Here is a 17,436-nt window from a genome sequence, read left to right on the forward strand (position 1 = left end):
CTATTTTATAGGTTCGTTGACAGCCAGTCAGATGGTTATGGTTCATGTCTCGATCTAATCTTGGCTGCCAGTTGCTGCCTCTGTTGGGACAATGTACGATTGTGGTGAGCAAGACAGTATCAAAGTGCCACTGATATCCTGATGTTATTTCCAGTACTCACATTCGGACAAGAGGTAAGACGATGCTATTGCCGGTGCAGTCATCTCGCTAATAATGGTTTCATAGGTGGAACTGGTCTGGGTGAGCAGAGTCCCACTTCAAAAAAAAACATGAAAATAAAATAAATCTGTGACAGAGGCAACACTGGTCCCTTATGACCATTCTGTATCTCAGTGTATGTACTTTACATTATAAGTGTGATCAGCAAGTGCTGACTTGAAATATCACAGGTGCGCTATGCTGGAGTATTATATGCTGTGTATGTTTTGAAGGTTAAGCAGTTGGTGTTGTGCTAATCACCCATCTCACGCAATCAGTATCAACATGCTGAGTATGTCACCTCACATTCACCTCGTTTGATTTTTCTGACCGGCGGCATACAGTTGTTCCGACAATAACGGTGACAGGTGTAGTGAGTATTCTGCACTGATCCATCCTTGCCGTTCAATTAACTGCGCTACCATGTAGGGGTGAGTGAGATTCTTGACAAGCTTGCAATATAATAATTTCCGCAGCTGTAAGTGTGTTTTAAGTATGTGATCCTCCATCGCTGATCATCGACTAAATGTACCAGGCTTTATCGTGTACATGCTATTGGATTGGATGAATGGGACCGTGTTTGCAATACTGGGCGGTGAGCTACGCAGCTGCGATACCCTCAGGCATGTGGACTTGACTGAAACATCACACAAGTCATCATGATCGCTCGGTTACATGCCATGTATCAACGATCCAGAAATGTGCTGGTTCTTCTCGTTGTTGTTTTCGTGGCTGTCAACATTGCCGGCATGGCCCTCAGCATAATGGTAGAAATGGATTCATCAGCAAGTAAGCTTTTACTAAGGATGCAAGACTTTAGTGCACCAGGCTCATTGACGTATAGTGACCCTCATTCTTTCCGGCACCTATCAGTGCAGTTTGAAATCTGGGGGAAGCGCTGCATTTCTATCTACCATGACTTGGATACTCAGCGTTGTATGGGAGGTCCTTACACTTTGTCTAGCAGCCTGGATTGCTGCAAAACACTTCTGTGAACTGCGACGGTCATCGGCAAGAGGAATTATAGGGGACTGTTTCACGGTGTTGATGCAAACCCACGTGGTTTACTTTGCGATGTGAGCTCACATTGTCATATGATTATCTTTTTCCACTGAAACTTTGCAACGCACTAGCTTTGTTGTCGCTTCTGCCTTCAGGATCGGTTATTTCTTTTCGAATTTGTCTGAGGTATGTCATTGTTATTGACCTCTAGTATGTATATGCGCCCATGGTTCATCATTTCTATAGGATGTGGTTAAATCCCTGGACATTCAGGTGTTTGTTGGTTTATTTCAAATTCTCCATCTCGTGGAGATGTTTGTGCTGGGACCACGCCTTATCCTTGGTGTTCGGGAATATCATGCTAAGCTCGTGGACGACTCCGATGCAATAAGCGGCATGACTTCAATTGTTTTCCAGGAGCGTGTGCATGTGACAACTAGCAGCAGTGTGTAGCACGGGACTCGGGAGGCGCTTGTTGTCTGATGCTCACATTACTACATAGAAGGTAGCTCACTATGACTTGATTGCTGATTACATATGATCATCTACTAAGTCGTGTATATACATAACTTGATATTAGGTTACAACGCTCCGGGTACTTCTAGTAAATTACTTCTTGCACTACAGAACACAGAATTGTAGACCATACTTCATTCCATATCTAAGGCTTGCAATGGAAAATCGTTTGTTCACAAGTAGGGATCCGCATGGGTAAACCCTCGGGTAGCGGTGCTCTCACTATACCCATACCCTCAGCGCAGGTATGGGTTTTATCACAGGTAAGAGGGGAAAGCGCCACGGGTACAATGTCATATGGCAGGATACAACAAAAACTATGAACTGTAAACTTCAGACAACTGAATTCTATCCCCCCCAGCCTCAAGCTCTTCCTCGTCACCTTCAGCATCAGGCAACTGAACAAACACTCCACATCGACTAGAGTGGCTACAAAACAATGCCAGAAGCTCTGAACAATTGGCAACGAGAGAAATAATTGGACTCACCAGGAGTTGTAAGATAATCCAGTGCCATCCGTGACAGACGTAGATAAGTATCACGGCGCTCGTACCACCAGGCGATGGGATCGATAGCATGTTTAATGTCCGTGCCAAGATAGTGGCCCAGCTCATTACTTGAGTTGGTCTTGGGTGCCGGAACTCCGCCTCTGTCATGCTTGTACATGGACAACCAATCTCCCTTCAGAAGCCATACTCAGGACTATCATCGCGGTGTATGCATGTGCATGTGCGACTAATAAGCCTGAGGTGTGTAGCTACCTTCCCTTGCAAATCAACTCAATGTCTTCAATTCCGCAGTGGGACTGCAGATTGGTGTGCGAGTCGGCTGCACTCGAGTGGTCCTGTGGTCCAGCCTTTGATATAGTACGCTGTGCGACATACTAAGTAGTATGCAACGAATCGCCTCTTAGTCCCACACTAAGTGGCACCCCAAACAAGGACCCCGGAAACCACACCAGGTCAACGCGCCCAACGGCGTCAACGTCGCCCAACAGTGTTATCAATCGACTCTCAGTCAACCAATAAAACCTCTCAAAAACCCAAAAACATACTATAGATACTACAATACTAACTTCCTCAGAAAATGGCACCCCTCACGATGCCTGAAAAGAAAAAGAGCCCAAGGGATGGGACAAGCCCACCAACTACCCGAAACTCCAGCAACACAAGAGGTTCAATGCAGCAAGACGAAATTGAATCACTTCCTGGAGCAGTGACAAATATCAACTCGGCAGAAAAGTACCTGGCCAGCGTACTCCTACGTCAAGCGGATGAACCACTCACCCTGGTTCACATCACCGGCATCCTTTTTCAAATCACACAAATGGCCAAATCCACCCCTCTCCCAGTCATCAATGCCATCCGAGCGCTAGCCTTTATCCTAAAACAGATGATCGCATCAGAAATCGCAGAAGCCGTGATCCTTCACCTCACTGACTCCGTTACCAACAGCATAGTAAACAACGTGGTAGCAGCCATCTCACCCCAAGTCGCAGCAATTCACTCCGTATCCGAAGAGCTACGGGACTCTCTAGTTCAAACCACGAAGATTCAAGGCGCCTTAGAGAGAGAAAGGAATGAGGAAGAAGGGAACCTCCAGACAACGGCTGGAAGAATCGAAGACGCAGTAGACATGTTATATGAATCCATTGAAGATTGCAACAACTCATGCAAGACCCTCACCCCTTCACTCGACTCCACGCAAGATCATCTTAACTCCCTGTCCACTCAAATGTCCCAACTCCCACCTATAACCTCACAACTTGCAACCCCATCGCAAGCCCATCCTACCTATAGTTCAGTTGCAGCTTCACACCTCCCCCCTCAAGTCGATCAAGCGGTAGCTAGAGCCTCCATAAGAGCTAAACAGATCCTACTGGACCCCACACCAGATCGCACACTGTTCCCATCAGATGCCTCAAACGCCGCCATCGCCAAGAAAATCTCCGACATATTGACAGTGATATGCACGGAAAACATCCCCAAAGGGACTGTACGAGCGGTACAACGCCTACGGAATGGAGGCATCATACTCAAACTCGACAATGAGCAACTGGCAGGATGGTTATGCAGCTCCACTGGCCGTCAAGCCCTAGAATCAAAGTTTGACGCCTCGGCTAGTGTTCGGGACAGGACTTACGCAGTAGTGATTCAATTCTTACCCATCATGTACGACATCGACCGCGAAGACTTTCCTCACCTCATTGAAAACGAAAACAAACTCCCTCCTAACTCCATTGCCTCCATCCGATGGATCAAACCACCCCAACGCTGATCACGGGAACAACGCAACGCCTTCGCCCTTCTCCTACTACGAGATGCAGACACCGCCAACATCACCCTCAAGGAAGGTCTATGTATCGATGCCCAACGCTACACTGTCAACAAAGACAAGAAGGAACCAATGCGCTGCACCAAATGCCAGAAGTTTGGGCACATAGCTCGCAACTGTTCAGCCCCCCACGACACCTGTGGCACATGCAGTGGAAAACACTGGACCGCTCAATGCAACGCGTTCCGAACAGAATGTTGCGTCAACTGCAAGAGTCAAACCCATACCAGCTGGAGCCGTAAATGCCCAGAATTTATCCGCAGATGCTCAACATTGGACGAAATGTACCCGGAGAACAAGATGCCATTCTTCCCTACAGAAAACTCGTGGACTCACGCCCTGCTCCCTCCTAAACCCTCCGCACGCAACCCTTCTAACACTCCATCTAGTAGCCCAATCTCGCGACTCGTCAACGCCAACCTGCGCATACCGCCTCCCCACACCAAACAATCTACCCTCAGCTTCCCAGCCACCTCGCAGTCTATATCCGAACCCATACCTGACTCCAACCCGCCGTCCCCATTAACCTCAACCCCACCACCCCCCAAACCCATCAAACCCATCAACACCTAACTTTCCCTCGATACCCTCCGACCTAACATCGTCCCTCCCAGCCCCACCGCTTTCCCCTTTCTTCTCCGCCCCATCGAGTCCCAGCGCGCCCCCTCATACCCCATTGACCAATGCCTGAACAACCAGAAAATACTAACACTAGTCTCAAGATCTGGCAACAAAACCTCAACACCTCCCTAGTAGCACAAGAATCTTTGATGAACAGTTCAAACACCTCTAACTACGACTTACTAATCATTCAAGAGCCGCACATAAACTTCCTTCGCAACACTTGTGCCAGCCATCACTGGCACGTCTTATACCCAACTAACCATTATTCACACCCACAGGACCGGTCACGAGCTATCACATTCGTCAACACCTCTCTCGATACCAACACTTGGCGTCAAATCCCATTCCCATCATCGGACGTCATTGTCATTCAATTAACGGGCGACTATGGTACTTGCTCAATCATCAATGTCTACAACGACTGCACGCACCAAAATACCCTCATAGTGCTGGATACGTTCCTCGCTCTGAACATTGCTGAACTCCAACCTTCGGCTAAAGATCACATGCTCTGGCTGGGCGATTTTAATCGCCATCATCCCATGTGGGAGGACACACGCAATCGACACCTTTTTAATTATAATACCTGTAACCCTCTCATCGACTTAATAGCTAACTATGGAATGTTACAGCTGCTCCCCGCTGGAATCCCAACCCTTCAAGCCTCTTGCTCTGGAAACTGGACCCGCCCCGACAACACCTTCGGCACGGAAGGCATCATCAAGGCTGTCATCTCCTGCTCGACCGACCCGTCCCATTGAGGCCCAAAAACGGATCATTTGCCCATCATCCTTGAACTCGGTCTAGAAGCCCCACATGCGGATTCCACCCCACGCCTCAACTGGCGTGAGGTCGACTGGTCCAAATTCAAAAAAAACGCTCACTGCCAACCTTGCCCCATTCCCGCCCTCAATTCTCAGCTCAGCGGAGGAGTTTCAGATATCGGCGCGACGCATCACCCAAGCCATCACGTCAACAATGGAGACCTGCATTCCTCAATCCAGACCTTGCCCGCACTCAAAAAGGTGGTGGACACGCACCTTGTCAGACCTACGCAAGCAGGTGGGTAGACTCAGCCGGAAATCACATCAACACAGAGGCCTACCGCTCCACCCGTGTCACGACGAGTACAAAGCCCTCAAGAACCGCTACGCCGACGAAATCACGCAAATGAAGAAGCAACACTGGGTCGAGTGGTTGGAGGACTTAGAAGGTAATGATCTATGGACAGCTAACCAATATATCTCCACAGCACCGAGCGACGGCGGCAAATCTCGCATCCCGACCCTCATATCCAAGCTCCCAGATGGCACGATGACAGAAGCCTCCACCAATGCCACGAAAAGCGCCGTCATCGCCGAAGCGTTCTTTCCCCCCCCTCCTGACGAAGACTCTGTCCCCACTGACCACCTCTACCCAGACCCAGTGACCAACCATACCCCAATCTCCCCAGATCAAATATCACGCGCAATCTCGAGGCTGAGCGGATACAAAGCCCCTGGTCCAGACGGCATCAAGAACATAGTATTTAAGGAGTGCGAAGCCATACTAACCCCCCATCTAGTCCACCTGTTCAACACGGTGTTCTCGTACCGCACATATTACGAGCCCTGGAAGAGGTCCACAACTGTCGTCCTAAGGAAGCCCGGTAAACCTCACTACAACATCGCGAAAGCATACAGACCCATAGCGTTACTCAACTCCACATGCAAACTTCTCACCTCCATCATCGCTGACCAACTCACCTTTATCTCAGAAAACCATCAGCTCCTGCCCAACACCCACTTTGGTGGTCGCCCAGGCCGGTCCACGACCGACTCACTCCACCTCCTGGAGGACACCATCAAGAACGCCTGGCGAGTGCACAAAGTCGCATCAGTCCTGTTTCTAGACATCGAAGGCGCTTTCCCAAATGCCGTCACCAAGCGGCTGATCCACAACAAGCGCTCGCGTCGACTTCCACGCGAACTCGTCAACTTCACTGAACGACTTCTCACAGGAAGGCAAACACAACTTCATTTCGATGGCGGCTACACCTCGAACTGGATCGACATCGACAACGGGATCGGGCAGGGTGATCCCCTCTCAATGATCTTATACGTTATTTATAGCGCTGACTTAGTGGACATTGCCCGACCTCGACGAGGTCGCGAATCTATTAAGGAACTAACCCTTGCTTGTGTAGATGACACCGCCCTAGTGGCCATAGGTAAAGACTTCGCAGACACCCATAGAACCCTCCAAGACATGTTGGATCGACCTGGCGGGGGTTTTGAGTGGTCACGAGCTCACAACTCCCGCTTCGAAACTAACAAATTTGTGTTGATTGACTTCTCAATGAACAGACAACGTGCTCGCCCAGCAATGAACATTCAGGAAGCCGTTATACGCCCATCCTTCACTCACCGCTTCCTAGGTGTCATCATTGACCAGGAGCTTCGTTGGAAGCAGCAAGTCGATCACGCTGGAAAGGCTACGCCTTGACACTGGTGGCTGCTGGCAATGGAAGTGATGTTTATTGCCCTGGGAATCTGCTACTCTAATGAACCTTCCAACCGGGTCTGAGACCCCAGAACCCTGAACCTAACTAAGAATAGCCCCTAAGACTGCTCTGCTGCCGAACCTCCTAATACAACGCCCTCGCAAAAGGATTAGCCTATGTCCTGCAATTAAGGCGACTCTCCACCACATCGAAAGGGATCCCGCTCCGACTGATGAGGCAACTATACCAAGCTACAGCAGTCCCTAAGATGTTGTATGCAGCCGATCTATGGTTCACACCCGCTTTCCACGGAAACTCAGACACGATGCAACGGGGATCATTAGGCGTCATCAAAAAACTCACTTCCATTCAACGCCTAGCTGCCATAGCCATGACAGGAGCAATGAGAAGCTCCGCCACAGATATTCTAGAAGTTCATACTAATCTCCTCCCCATAGCTCTCCTTTTGCAAACCACCTGTCACCGCGCCATAGTGCGACTCGCTGCCCATCCCAATACTCACCCCTTATATGCCCCAGTGCAAAGAGCAGCAAGCCGCTACATATCGTCTCATCACTCGTCACTTCACCGACTCACCCATTTCCTTAGCATCAAACCGGACGAAATAGAAGCGCTAACTCCCGCCCCACGAGCCCCCACCTCCACCTGCCCATACAAAGTTCACATCGCAGAATCGAGAACAGAAGCCGTCAATGAACATCATGACCTACCAGACCACATACAAGTCTACGCCGATGGCTCGGGCCATAATGGAGGTATTGGAGCAGCCGCCATCCTCTTTCAAGCGGGAAGAACACCCTGGACGTTGTGTTATCACCTAGGCTCCAGTGACGAGCACGCGGTCTATGAGGCCGAAATGGTGGGACTAACCCTAGCCGCCAAACTCATAGCCACCGAACAGCAGATCGAATTCCCGCTGTCAATATCTATCGACAATCAGGCAGCAATAGTATCAGGTGAGCGCTTTCACTCAGGACCAGGAGCTTACCTCTCCCTCAAGTTTCAAAAGCTACTAAGAGCAGTAAAGTGGTCCAACCCGCACTACGATATAACGGTTAGATGGGTTCCAGGTCACGAAGGGGTCCACGGGAACGAGGAAGTAGATAAAGCAGCGAAAGTAGCGGCAGAGGGACTACACCGCTCAAGCCCCCGTGCGTCACTTCCTAAATATCTCCGCAATGGTCCGCTACCTTTAAGTATCGCAGCGCTGAAACAAGCACATCGAGCGCAAATACAAGCCAGATGGACAAGGATATGGCCCTCATCTCCCCGCTTTCAACGCCTTCAAGAAATAGAACCCAACGCTCCCAACAGATCATTCCTCAAACTCACCGCTCAATACTCTAAACGTCTCACCAGTCTCATAATCAGCCTCTGCACGCGCCACATCCCACTAAACCAACACTTGCATCGCTTGACTAAGGTCGACTCCCCCCACTGCCCCCATTGTCCGCAAACAGAAGAAACCATACATCATTATCTATTCGCATGTCCACAGTATCAACGCGAGCGTCACATCCTATCCTGCGCCTTAGGTCGAAAATCCACCTCGTTACCTCATCTCCTAGCAGCCTCCGAAGCCATACCTCACTTAGCAAGATTCGTAAACGCCACACGATGTATGAAACCCATGTTAGGTGAAATTTCGCTTCCATCTACCTAAGCAGTCTGACAGTCTCGACCTCTTAGCCTTAATCACCGCAATTTTTGTCCCTACGCCGCATTAACCTACACCATCACCACCACAACCACCCTAATTGCATACCCACCTATAATAACCCAAACTATACCCCCGCTCGCACACACGAGATAGACAGTTCACCCCTAAGGCCTCAGCCGGTAGGCCTATGGAACATCCCTCCTTGACACACTACGCCAAAAGTCACCTCATCGCGTAATGAGGAAGCAAGTTCGTGCTTCCCTCCTCAAAGACTCGTTTCATCATATAAACCTACCGCACCCCTTACTCTCTCTCTGTTTGGTCTGCGAAAGCAGCCGAGCATGCGTCTTGTTACACTCGCTATACCATACACACACAAGCGTATCACTTAGTCACTTTATCTTCGATAAATCGCCCACCTAAAACGGCCGGTGGGAATGGCGGATTGGTGGGAGTACGCTCCACACCAAGGCATCTGGGGATTTAGAGATTTAGTACGGAGCATGGGGCTCCTTGGCTTATCAAGTACTGTCCTAGATAGAGTTTCACTCTCAATGGACATTAATTTGGAGAAGAAAAAAAAAAAAAAAAGTAGTATGCATTTTAATGGGTTTTCCCCCACCACATCGCGATCAGCCGTAAGGATCGAAAAGTCCACCTTCACATCGCCCAAAGATAGGAAAGGGGAAAATAGTGGAATGAGTATAAGACGATATGAGTGACACAGGGAAGCAAAGTATCCCGACTTACGAGCCATACGGTAAATCAGGGTACTTTGGGATGCAAGTCATCGATGTTGGGGGCATCGTCTTCGAACGGATCATCTGGTACGAGCTGCGGGAAATTGTGGAGCACGTGAGTGTCGAATGGAATGAAAGAGACCCACCCGAATGAATATGCAGCCAAACGTGGACGCTGGAGACCCCACTCTCTGATGCCCAGGAGCACTGAGGGTAGTGGAGACAATGAATATCAAAACTAAAGACCTTTATGATCAGTGCTGAAAGCTAGGAAATTAATTGACAGTTGATGTAAATCAGTGCCGCTGTGCGACACTGAATCGCTCATTGACAAACAATGAATTTAATGTTGGGGTGATAATCATTGTCTGATCCAAATTCATTGTCATATTCAAGTTTTTATTTTGTCAAAAAAAGAAACAAAGAAATCCACTAATCTTTGCCACTTGCCTGGTTTGAACTCACGACTCCCGACCACGCAAGCTCAGCTGAAATCCCATAATCAATTCTCACACATTTGAGCATTACTTACCACTAGACTACATAACCTTGTATATATCTATGCAGCAATTGATATATATACCATACCCATGGGACTTAGAATAAAATATGATAATCTACTCATACGATCAATATGGTACACCGTGGGAATTATTCCGATAAAAATTAAAGTTGCAGTCCCACCAGTCCCTGTAGCTATGATGCATCAAGTCTGCTAACTACCAGTCAGAGGTGATGCATCAACTATGCTAATTAGCCTTCTTGTGATGCATTAAAACATGCTAGTTAGCAGTCCTATAGTATATATAGCTCGGTCAATTACTTTGCAGCTCGGTCATTTGTATTTCGGTCAATTTTCCAGTCGAGTCTTCGGCAACTTAATTCACTTCGAATGTCAAATAACAGCCGGTGATGGATTGAATATCAGGTACACTACTAGCTAGGAACATCGATCAGGTACAGCGCAGAAGTAGGTTAGAGAATGTCGGGAATCATGAGGTCCGGTAACGAATGTTCGGCCAACTGAGGTGGCGGGTCAATGGGACCTTCCAGTGAAAGAAAGGGTGCCCACAGCACCCGAAAATGGTCTGCAAGCCTGCGACGGATGTTAGCCTGTCGGGCAGCATAAGCTCGCAAACCTTCAATGTCAGCGGCACACTCCCCAACGCATGCCTTTCCCTGTTCTTCCCACCGCGCTTGCTGCCAGGTAAAAAATTCCAGCACCCTGCGCATCTCTTCCGTGAGTAATTCGACCTCTTCCGACCACCGCAGTGCCCTCGCACGGGTTTTGCACCACTCGATTCGTACACCTTATAGTATGTTAGTTCGCAAAATATAGACCACGACGAGTGCTTACCATCGTTGTCACCTTCATTGCCATGGTCAACGCCATCCATCATCCAGATCCACGATACATGACGTCTCCCTTCGCCAGTAGCATATGGGTCCACGAGGGGCTTGACATGAGTGTCGGCCAATTCCTGCAACCTTCCTTGCCAACCGGTCTTCTTCATGATTGTAGCTAGGCTCTTGAGCGCCATCCATGCTGACCGATAACGTTTCATGCAGGCCGTACGCCTTCGGTGGATGCGGGCAAGGGCATTCTGAGCACGGGTATTCGCGCCTTGACCACGCACCCATTCCCTTTTGAATGTCAGTAAGGAGCAGTGAATGCGTAGACACTGCCACAATTCTTCTAGCGCATCGTGAGCCTGCGCGTAGCGCAATTCCCATTTGTCCTCTTGTAGGTGTGGATCGCACGGCTTGGTTTTCAGTTCTGAAGGTAACCAGAGGTGTATACATTCGGCGTTCTCGTGGCCTTCACGCGTGGCTGCCTGATCAATAAGGCCTTGAACGGCCGGGAGGTAAAGGACCTGTGTGCGTCGCCACATATCGATCCTACGATGAAGCGAGTTCCGCATCTGCGTGAGACTGCCTTTCTGCGTGTCGGTAGCATGTTGACCCATCGACTCGGCGATATTGGCCAGACGATGCCTTCGAAAGTATGTCAGCTTGTTTGTGGCCGTCAAAGGGCAAATGCTCACTGTTCCTGCTCCAGGTCTATGCCTGAAGCAATAAGCACACTAGGTGAGATTTGTGGGTGCAACGAGCAGTCTATACCTCGCTGAAGGTCCTCGGCCTCCAGCTCCGCGAGCTTTAGCCTTACTCCTGCTTGCGTTATAGCTAGACAAAATCATTAGTCCAAGGTCACTTTGGTGGCGGAAAATACTCACCCATGGCTTTGGCCTCGAGCGGATTAGAGATCGATGTGTCGTTCGGATTATCTTCCCAAGCTTGCATTTCTTCTAACCATGCAGAGCGATGCTTGGGAGTGATGACAGCGTCAAATTCCTCAAATGCGAGTGCATGCGCAGCCTTCTCAGCTAGAGCATCCTTCATCTTGTACAGGAGAGACGCGCCCAACCCGACGGTCTTTTTCCAATTCCAATCGCCAAAATGGTCGTCCAGCGTGTCACGACGACAACCAGGACCCATCGCTTTCGTACTTGATGCCACAGGGTTGATATTCGACCAGCCCCTCTCCGGGGCTTCACCATCCGTCCGGCCGACATAACGCGTGAAATTGAACGAGAAGACGGTCTGACATTTTGCAACATGTGCGGGGAGGTGGAACTTTGGCACGAAGAAGCGTATATACTTGGTGAAATGGTCCAAGGCATGGGATCGAGGAAAGGACTTCATGCGGGCCCAGAGGTTTTTGTGCCATTGGCACGCAATATCGTACGACACGTTGAGCATTTCGAGCTGCGTACCACGCAAAGTCGAGAAAAATAAATAATCCATATTGATGTACCTGTCAAGCGCGATAAGACATAGTAAATACAAACACAACAAGACCGTGACTTACTTCTCGCCCTTTTGCAGATCACCGACTCCATTTGGCCGTTTAAAATTATGACGGGCACAGTCTACTGTACCGACGCCAGTAGCAGCAAGCCCTTGTGCCTGCTTTGTATCTGCCATGTTGACAGCGCTGTGGCTCGAACATGTACTTTTCTGTAAGATAGTGTGAGTACACGTCAATTGATTAAACCAAACGGTCACATACCTCCTGCGCCTCAGTGAGATGTTCGGCCAGGAAGGCCTTGTACTCTTTCTCCTCGACAAAATATGACCAGCCACTTGAAAGACTTGGGTCTGCGTGATCGCTCGATACGTTCCGCCTTTTCAATCGAAAGTTCGCGTCAATAGCTAAAAATACTGCATACAACCACCTAAAGACATCAGCCTAGTGAATCAATATCTGTGGTACAACGCACCGTTTTGCTTTCGAAGCATTTTGCCAACCCTCAGGTAAATTCTTCCCTGGCTGCGGGCATGCTGGACATAGCACCGCGCATTCGCCCTGTGATGTACCATCTACGCCACTGGGATCGTGGCCACGTCCGAAACGTTTCAACATTGTGAGATGCCGCCACTTACGCACCATCCGCATGAATCCTTCATAGTGGTCCTAAGGTAGACAGTAAGAGACTGAAGGAACAAATGTAGATATTAGCATACCGGCATGCATTTCATCATCCCTGTATTATCCGTGAGTCGAACAAGAGAATGGTAGAATTCATAGGCTGATGCCTTCGACTCGAAGGATAAGATTTGGTAGTAATGCAGAAGTCGAAATGTTGCCGCTGTCCTAGGTTTAGTTGGCGTGGAAGGGAACCATCCGTGACGAAGGAGTTGTTTAACATGTGTCTCGGATGTCTCGCAACCACAAAAGTCCAGTCCTAGTTCGTGTATTCCGTTCGTGTCTATAAGCACAAAGTCGTCGTTAAACGCCGGCTGCGGGAGGATGCATGATTGACCGATGGGATGCCCGAGTTGCACTCGAAGGCCTAGCGTCTTCAAGGAAGAGCTCTCGAAGAATATACCATTCCATTGCTGCAAAACAATCAATATATTTCATGTTTCTCATAAGAGATCACATACCTGTATGCGATGGGTTGGAGACCGGGCATGATTTGCCAGTGAGCATGTACCACAGTACAGTTGCATGTCATCACAATCCTGACATCGGAATTCTGCAGGATTGGCGCAACAGCCTGCACACGAGTCCCTTGCATTTTCACCGCGTCCGTCCAACCGAATAATCTCCGAGAGATATGTATCACGTTCGTCTTTCCAAACAAGCAGAGGATTGTCCTGACGAAGACAGTGAGTAAGGAATGATGTGACAGAAATAAAATAACTCACACCAGCTGGGCGCTTGCTTTTCTGACTTTGAGTCATTGTCCCGTCTTCGCCAGCATCCATTGAAGGTTCATCAAACATCGCAAAATCAAACTCGGTGCTTCCATCCTCAGGCCCTGCAAATTGGGAAGACTGGTGTGTGGACGAAGGTGACGGGCGACAAATCAGATGGGCAGCAGACACCTGCATATTCCCATCTCGACGTCCTGAAAACCTGAAGGTGGTATGGACCGTCTCTTGCAACTGTGAGGTAGGCGGTACATAGTGATTGAGCTTGGGTCGTTTTCGATTGTTGACTTGTCGAAAAGTGAAACGTGAAGGGGCACATTGGATAGTTTGCATGACTGGTTGGGGCGACACGCTCGGTGACACCATCAATTCGGGTGGAGCCTGCATTTGAAGAATTTCTAGCAGGTAACATCGCTCAGGCAATGGGCTCAGGCAATGGGCTTGTGCATGAGAAGGTGTGACACAATGTGACAGGTTAGCGTGACAGAAGCTTGCAACTCATCGAAGTCGAACTCATCGAACTACTCACTTACTCACTGCCAGTGCAATGCAAGAACTACGACTGCAGCGGCCAAGGCTACTGCATCACCCAATATGGATGGCTTTCCCTGTACAAAAAGCCCGAGGTCAGTTCCCTTTTCAACATCAATTCTCCTCCCATACTTACTACACCCAATGATGATCTCCCCCAGCACGATAATAGCTGCCGTGCCTGCGGCGCTCGTCGTTGATGGTAATGATGGTAATGGCACTGGTAAGCAGCGATATCTCCGAGCGCGCTCTGGTACTTACTAGCAGGATAGATGACCTCTCTGCGGCACCCATCACTGACGGTACTGGTGATCTTACTAGCAGGATAGATGACCTGCCTGCGGCGCCCATCGCTGACGATACTGGTGACAATGGCACTGGTAAGCAACGATATTCCTAAGCACGCTCTGCTTCTTACTAATGTTCCACAGATAGTCTCATTGCGCTCTTGGCCCAGATGAATATCACTGGGCAGGAGGCGTCTGACGTGACTGTCCAAGATCCATGATGCGGTCCAGAACGCGCTGGTCGCCGCCGTTTCTGCTATCAGTGCTGTTTCGACCACTTCAGCATCAACTCCACTCGTCCCAGCATTGACTCCTTCGACCACTTCGACATCAGCTCCACTCATCCCAGCGTTGCCAGCGTTGACTCCTGTTGTGAACTATGATGTGCCAGCGGCTGACGCTACGGGTCCCTTCTACTGGGTGACCCGTGGCCGCCGTATTGGCGTATTCTCTACTTGGTAAGTGATTCGCGTTATTTAGATTAACGGCAGCTGATTTGTGATCCGCCAACAGGCAGCAGACCTCGTCCCATGTCATTGGCGTGAGCAGGGCGTCTTTTTCGAAGGTCCGCTCAGTTGCCGAAGGAATTCAGCTGATGAAAGAGGCCATTGGCCGCGGCGAAACGGAGGTGTTGACGTAACATATACCTGAAGCTTTTACATAGTAGCGCAGCGTGAATCTCAATAAGAAATATGCAATTCAAAGTGACATTAGTGCGCAAGCCTCGCGAGCCTATTCAAAATTCGTTGTAGTTCTGGTACAAGAATCCCTTGAGTAAATGAACTACGGCTAACTCAGCATCTCCATCGCTGAGCGCATGACAATAAATATCTTCCACCATAGCAATGGTGTCCCTCATGCTCCTGCACACTTGTTCTGCGGCACGCCACTCGTCACAAACCCCACACAATTGGAGGATACCGTCTTGTCCTCGACTAGCCCTGTCAAGGAAGTCTTCGATGCTCGACATCGCGCGCTTGAGAATCTCTCTATCCCCGTGAGTTCCGGGAGCATCTGGGATAGACTTCGTGTATTCGGCAAGGACGCCCAAGGTGAATATTTGCGGAGATTTGATGTGCGCCATGAAGTCGTCTTTAGCATACTTCACCACGGCAATACATTCATCTAATGTCCCTCTGATATTTATATTAAAAACACAGCGACAATAATAATATTCAGCACGTACATTGATTCATCGTCATCGCTTCGCACACGTCACTGCCATCGTTGCCCTTATCCAAGTTGTCACCCGCACCCTTGTTGTCGCTGCTGTCATCGTCCTTTCGACGGTTTTTTGTTGAGGTGGTATTTCTCTCTTCTCTTTGCAAGGATCTCCTCACGGCACCTGCATCTGTAATCAGGGCATCGTAGGCTGAACGAAATAGACGATACTTACTTAGCGTAGTACCGGGAACGCTTTGCTCTCATAGCCTGAAGCTTAGCCGCATCGGTTTTATATTTAGTTGGGGGGGCCATAGCGAGCAACGGTGTCGTTTGCGGTGTCGTTTGGTGTGGTGGAGAGAAAAAAGAGGATGAGCTTCGGATGCTTCGATTTGTGGTTGGACTGTATTGAGTTAAGAGCCTCCATTGGTTCGTCGGACCGTATAGATTACGAGCCTCCGTTCAAATGTCGATGGCCCATGCATGTGCTGAGAACACGCTGTAGATAAAAGGAACTGCTGTAAGTGCAGTGCATGGCATGGATGATAATCAGCACATCTACTCATTGTGAGACAATGTGCACACACCTGCTAAAGCATCACTGCCAGTGCAGCGCAAGTGGAGCGTTATCGGATGGACCTTAATCCGCAATTCAATATTGAAGTTTCAAGTGGAGTGAACTGACCTTGCTGAGTCGTTATTCAGTGACTTACTATTGTGATACGAGTAGTCGTTAATCATCACCGGAGTAGGTTGGACATGTAGGTCGGACCTTAATAGCTTTACCTGTAAAGTAGTACTACTGAATCCTGATCTAATCATGGTAGGATCGCTGAGCGAAAGTGATTCCATGTAGCCTGTTAGAGTAGACTACCGATCCATATGAGTGCGAGTATAATAGCTCGTCCCAAGGGGATTGCTACTGAAGGAAGTCTTCGCAATAAATGCGAAGGAATCAATCCGGCGGGCTTAAGATCTGTGCGGCGGACACACGGGTGAAGTCCGGTCTAAGGAAGGGAGTGTCCGGACGGAGGATGGTTCGTGTAGGACGGATATCTAGCGGTACGATGATCAAGGTGTCAAGGTGTCAAGGTCTCGAGGTGTCAAGGTTTCAAGGTCTCGAGGTAACGAGCTACCGGAAGTGGTCCGAGGTGCGGGAAGATGTCCGTTGCGACGCGGAAGACTAAGGGGACTTTCTTGATCACTTAGACTTAGATACAAATCCAAGGGAGCAAAAGGGAAGTGATATTGGTAGAATACGACGCAACTATTTATCAGAATCCGTAAGAACTCGGAATCCGCTAAGCGGCGGTAGCATCGGCGAGTCCGTAGCGCGGTAATATGTAAAGGACGGTAAGCGGCCTCATGTATGGGAAGTACAGGTAATACAGACTGCTGGTTGATTAGGGTGATAAAAGAAGACAAATGACGCACCAATGGGGATGGATGGACATGGATAGGCAGGAACCAAGGGAGTCCGTTGTCGGTATCGTATCCGATAGGTGTCCGGAAGGACGGATTCCAACGGAAGAGGCTGGATGGGTGGGGATGCTAATACCTGACCAGGTGGGCTCCGGATTGAACATAAGAGGTGATTGTGAGGCTAGCGCCGGAATGTTTGGTACACCGCAATGAGTTTCAAGTTAAGTTGTCCGGTTCAG

General features: G+C 49.2%; 4 protein-coding genes across 4 annotated transcripts; 2 read left to right on the forward strand and 2 right to left on the reverse strand.

The window, feature by feature from the left end:
* Window positions 1-8,034: 8,034 nt before the first annotated feature.
* DEU56DRAFT_736319 (uncharacterized protein) lies at window positions 8,035-8,841 on the forward strand (the record flags this gene model as incomplete). The annotated part of the gene is made up of 1 exon (XM_041348499.1): window positions 8,035-8,841. The coding sequence occupies one exon, from the start codon at window positions 8,035-8,037 to the stop codon at window positions 8,839-8,841; it is 807 nt and encodes a 268-aa protein (XP_041208734.1).
* A 1,712-nt stretch (window positions 8,842-10,553) lies between these two features.
* Window positions 10,554-13,826, reverse strand: DEU56DRAFT_886995 (uncharacterized protein; the record flags this gene model as incomplete). Its single annotated transcript, XM_041356213.1, has 9 exons — window positions 10,554-10,888; window positions 10,936-11,573; window positions 11,624-11,762; window positions 11,813-12,393; window positions 12,448-12,596; window positions 12,649-12,814; window positions 12,860-13,053; window positions 13,104-13,478; window positions 13,527-13,826. The coding sequence occupies 9 exons, from the start codon at window positions 13,824-13,826 to the stop codon at window positions 10,554-10,556; spliced, it is 2,877 nt and encodes a 958-aa protein (XP_041208735.1).
* Window positions 13,827-14,474: 648 nt separating this feature from the next.
* Window positions 14,475-15,254, forward strand: DEU56DRAFT_912517 (uncharacterized protein; the record flags this gene model as incomplete). Its single annotated transcript, XM_041357409.1, has 5 exons — window positions 14,475-14,550; window positions 14,600-14,707; window positions 14,759-14,814; window positions 14,846-15,072; window positions 15,128-15,254. 5 exons carry the CDS (start codon window positions 14,475-14,477, stop codon window positions 15,252-15,254), a joined length of 594 nt encoding a protein of 197 aa, XP_041208736.1.
* Window positions 15,255-15,350: 96 nt separating this feature from the next.
* Window positions 15,351-16,090, reverse strand: DEU56DRAFT_912518 (uncharacterized protein; the record flags this gene model as incomplete). The annotated part of the gene is made up of 3 exons (XM_041357410.1): window positions 15,351-15,739; window positions 15,801-15,949; window positions 16,011-16,090. The coding sequence occupies 3 exons, from the start codon at window positions 16,088-16,090 to the stop codon at window positions 15,351-15,353; spliced, it is 618 nt and encodes a 205-aa protein (XP_041208737.1).
* Between the last annotated feature and the right edge of the window lie 1,346 nt (window positions 16,091-17,436).

Source organism: Suillus clintonianus, assembly GCF_016758775.1.
Source record: "Suillus clintonianus strain FC179 chromosome Unknown DEU56scaffold_33, whole genome shotgun sequence".
In the NCBI taxonomy this organism is placed as follows: Eukaryota; Fungi; Basidiomycota; class Agaricomycetes; order Boletales; family Suillaceae; genus Suillus; species Suillus clintonianus.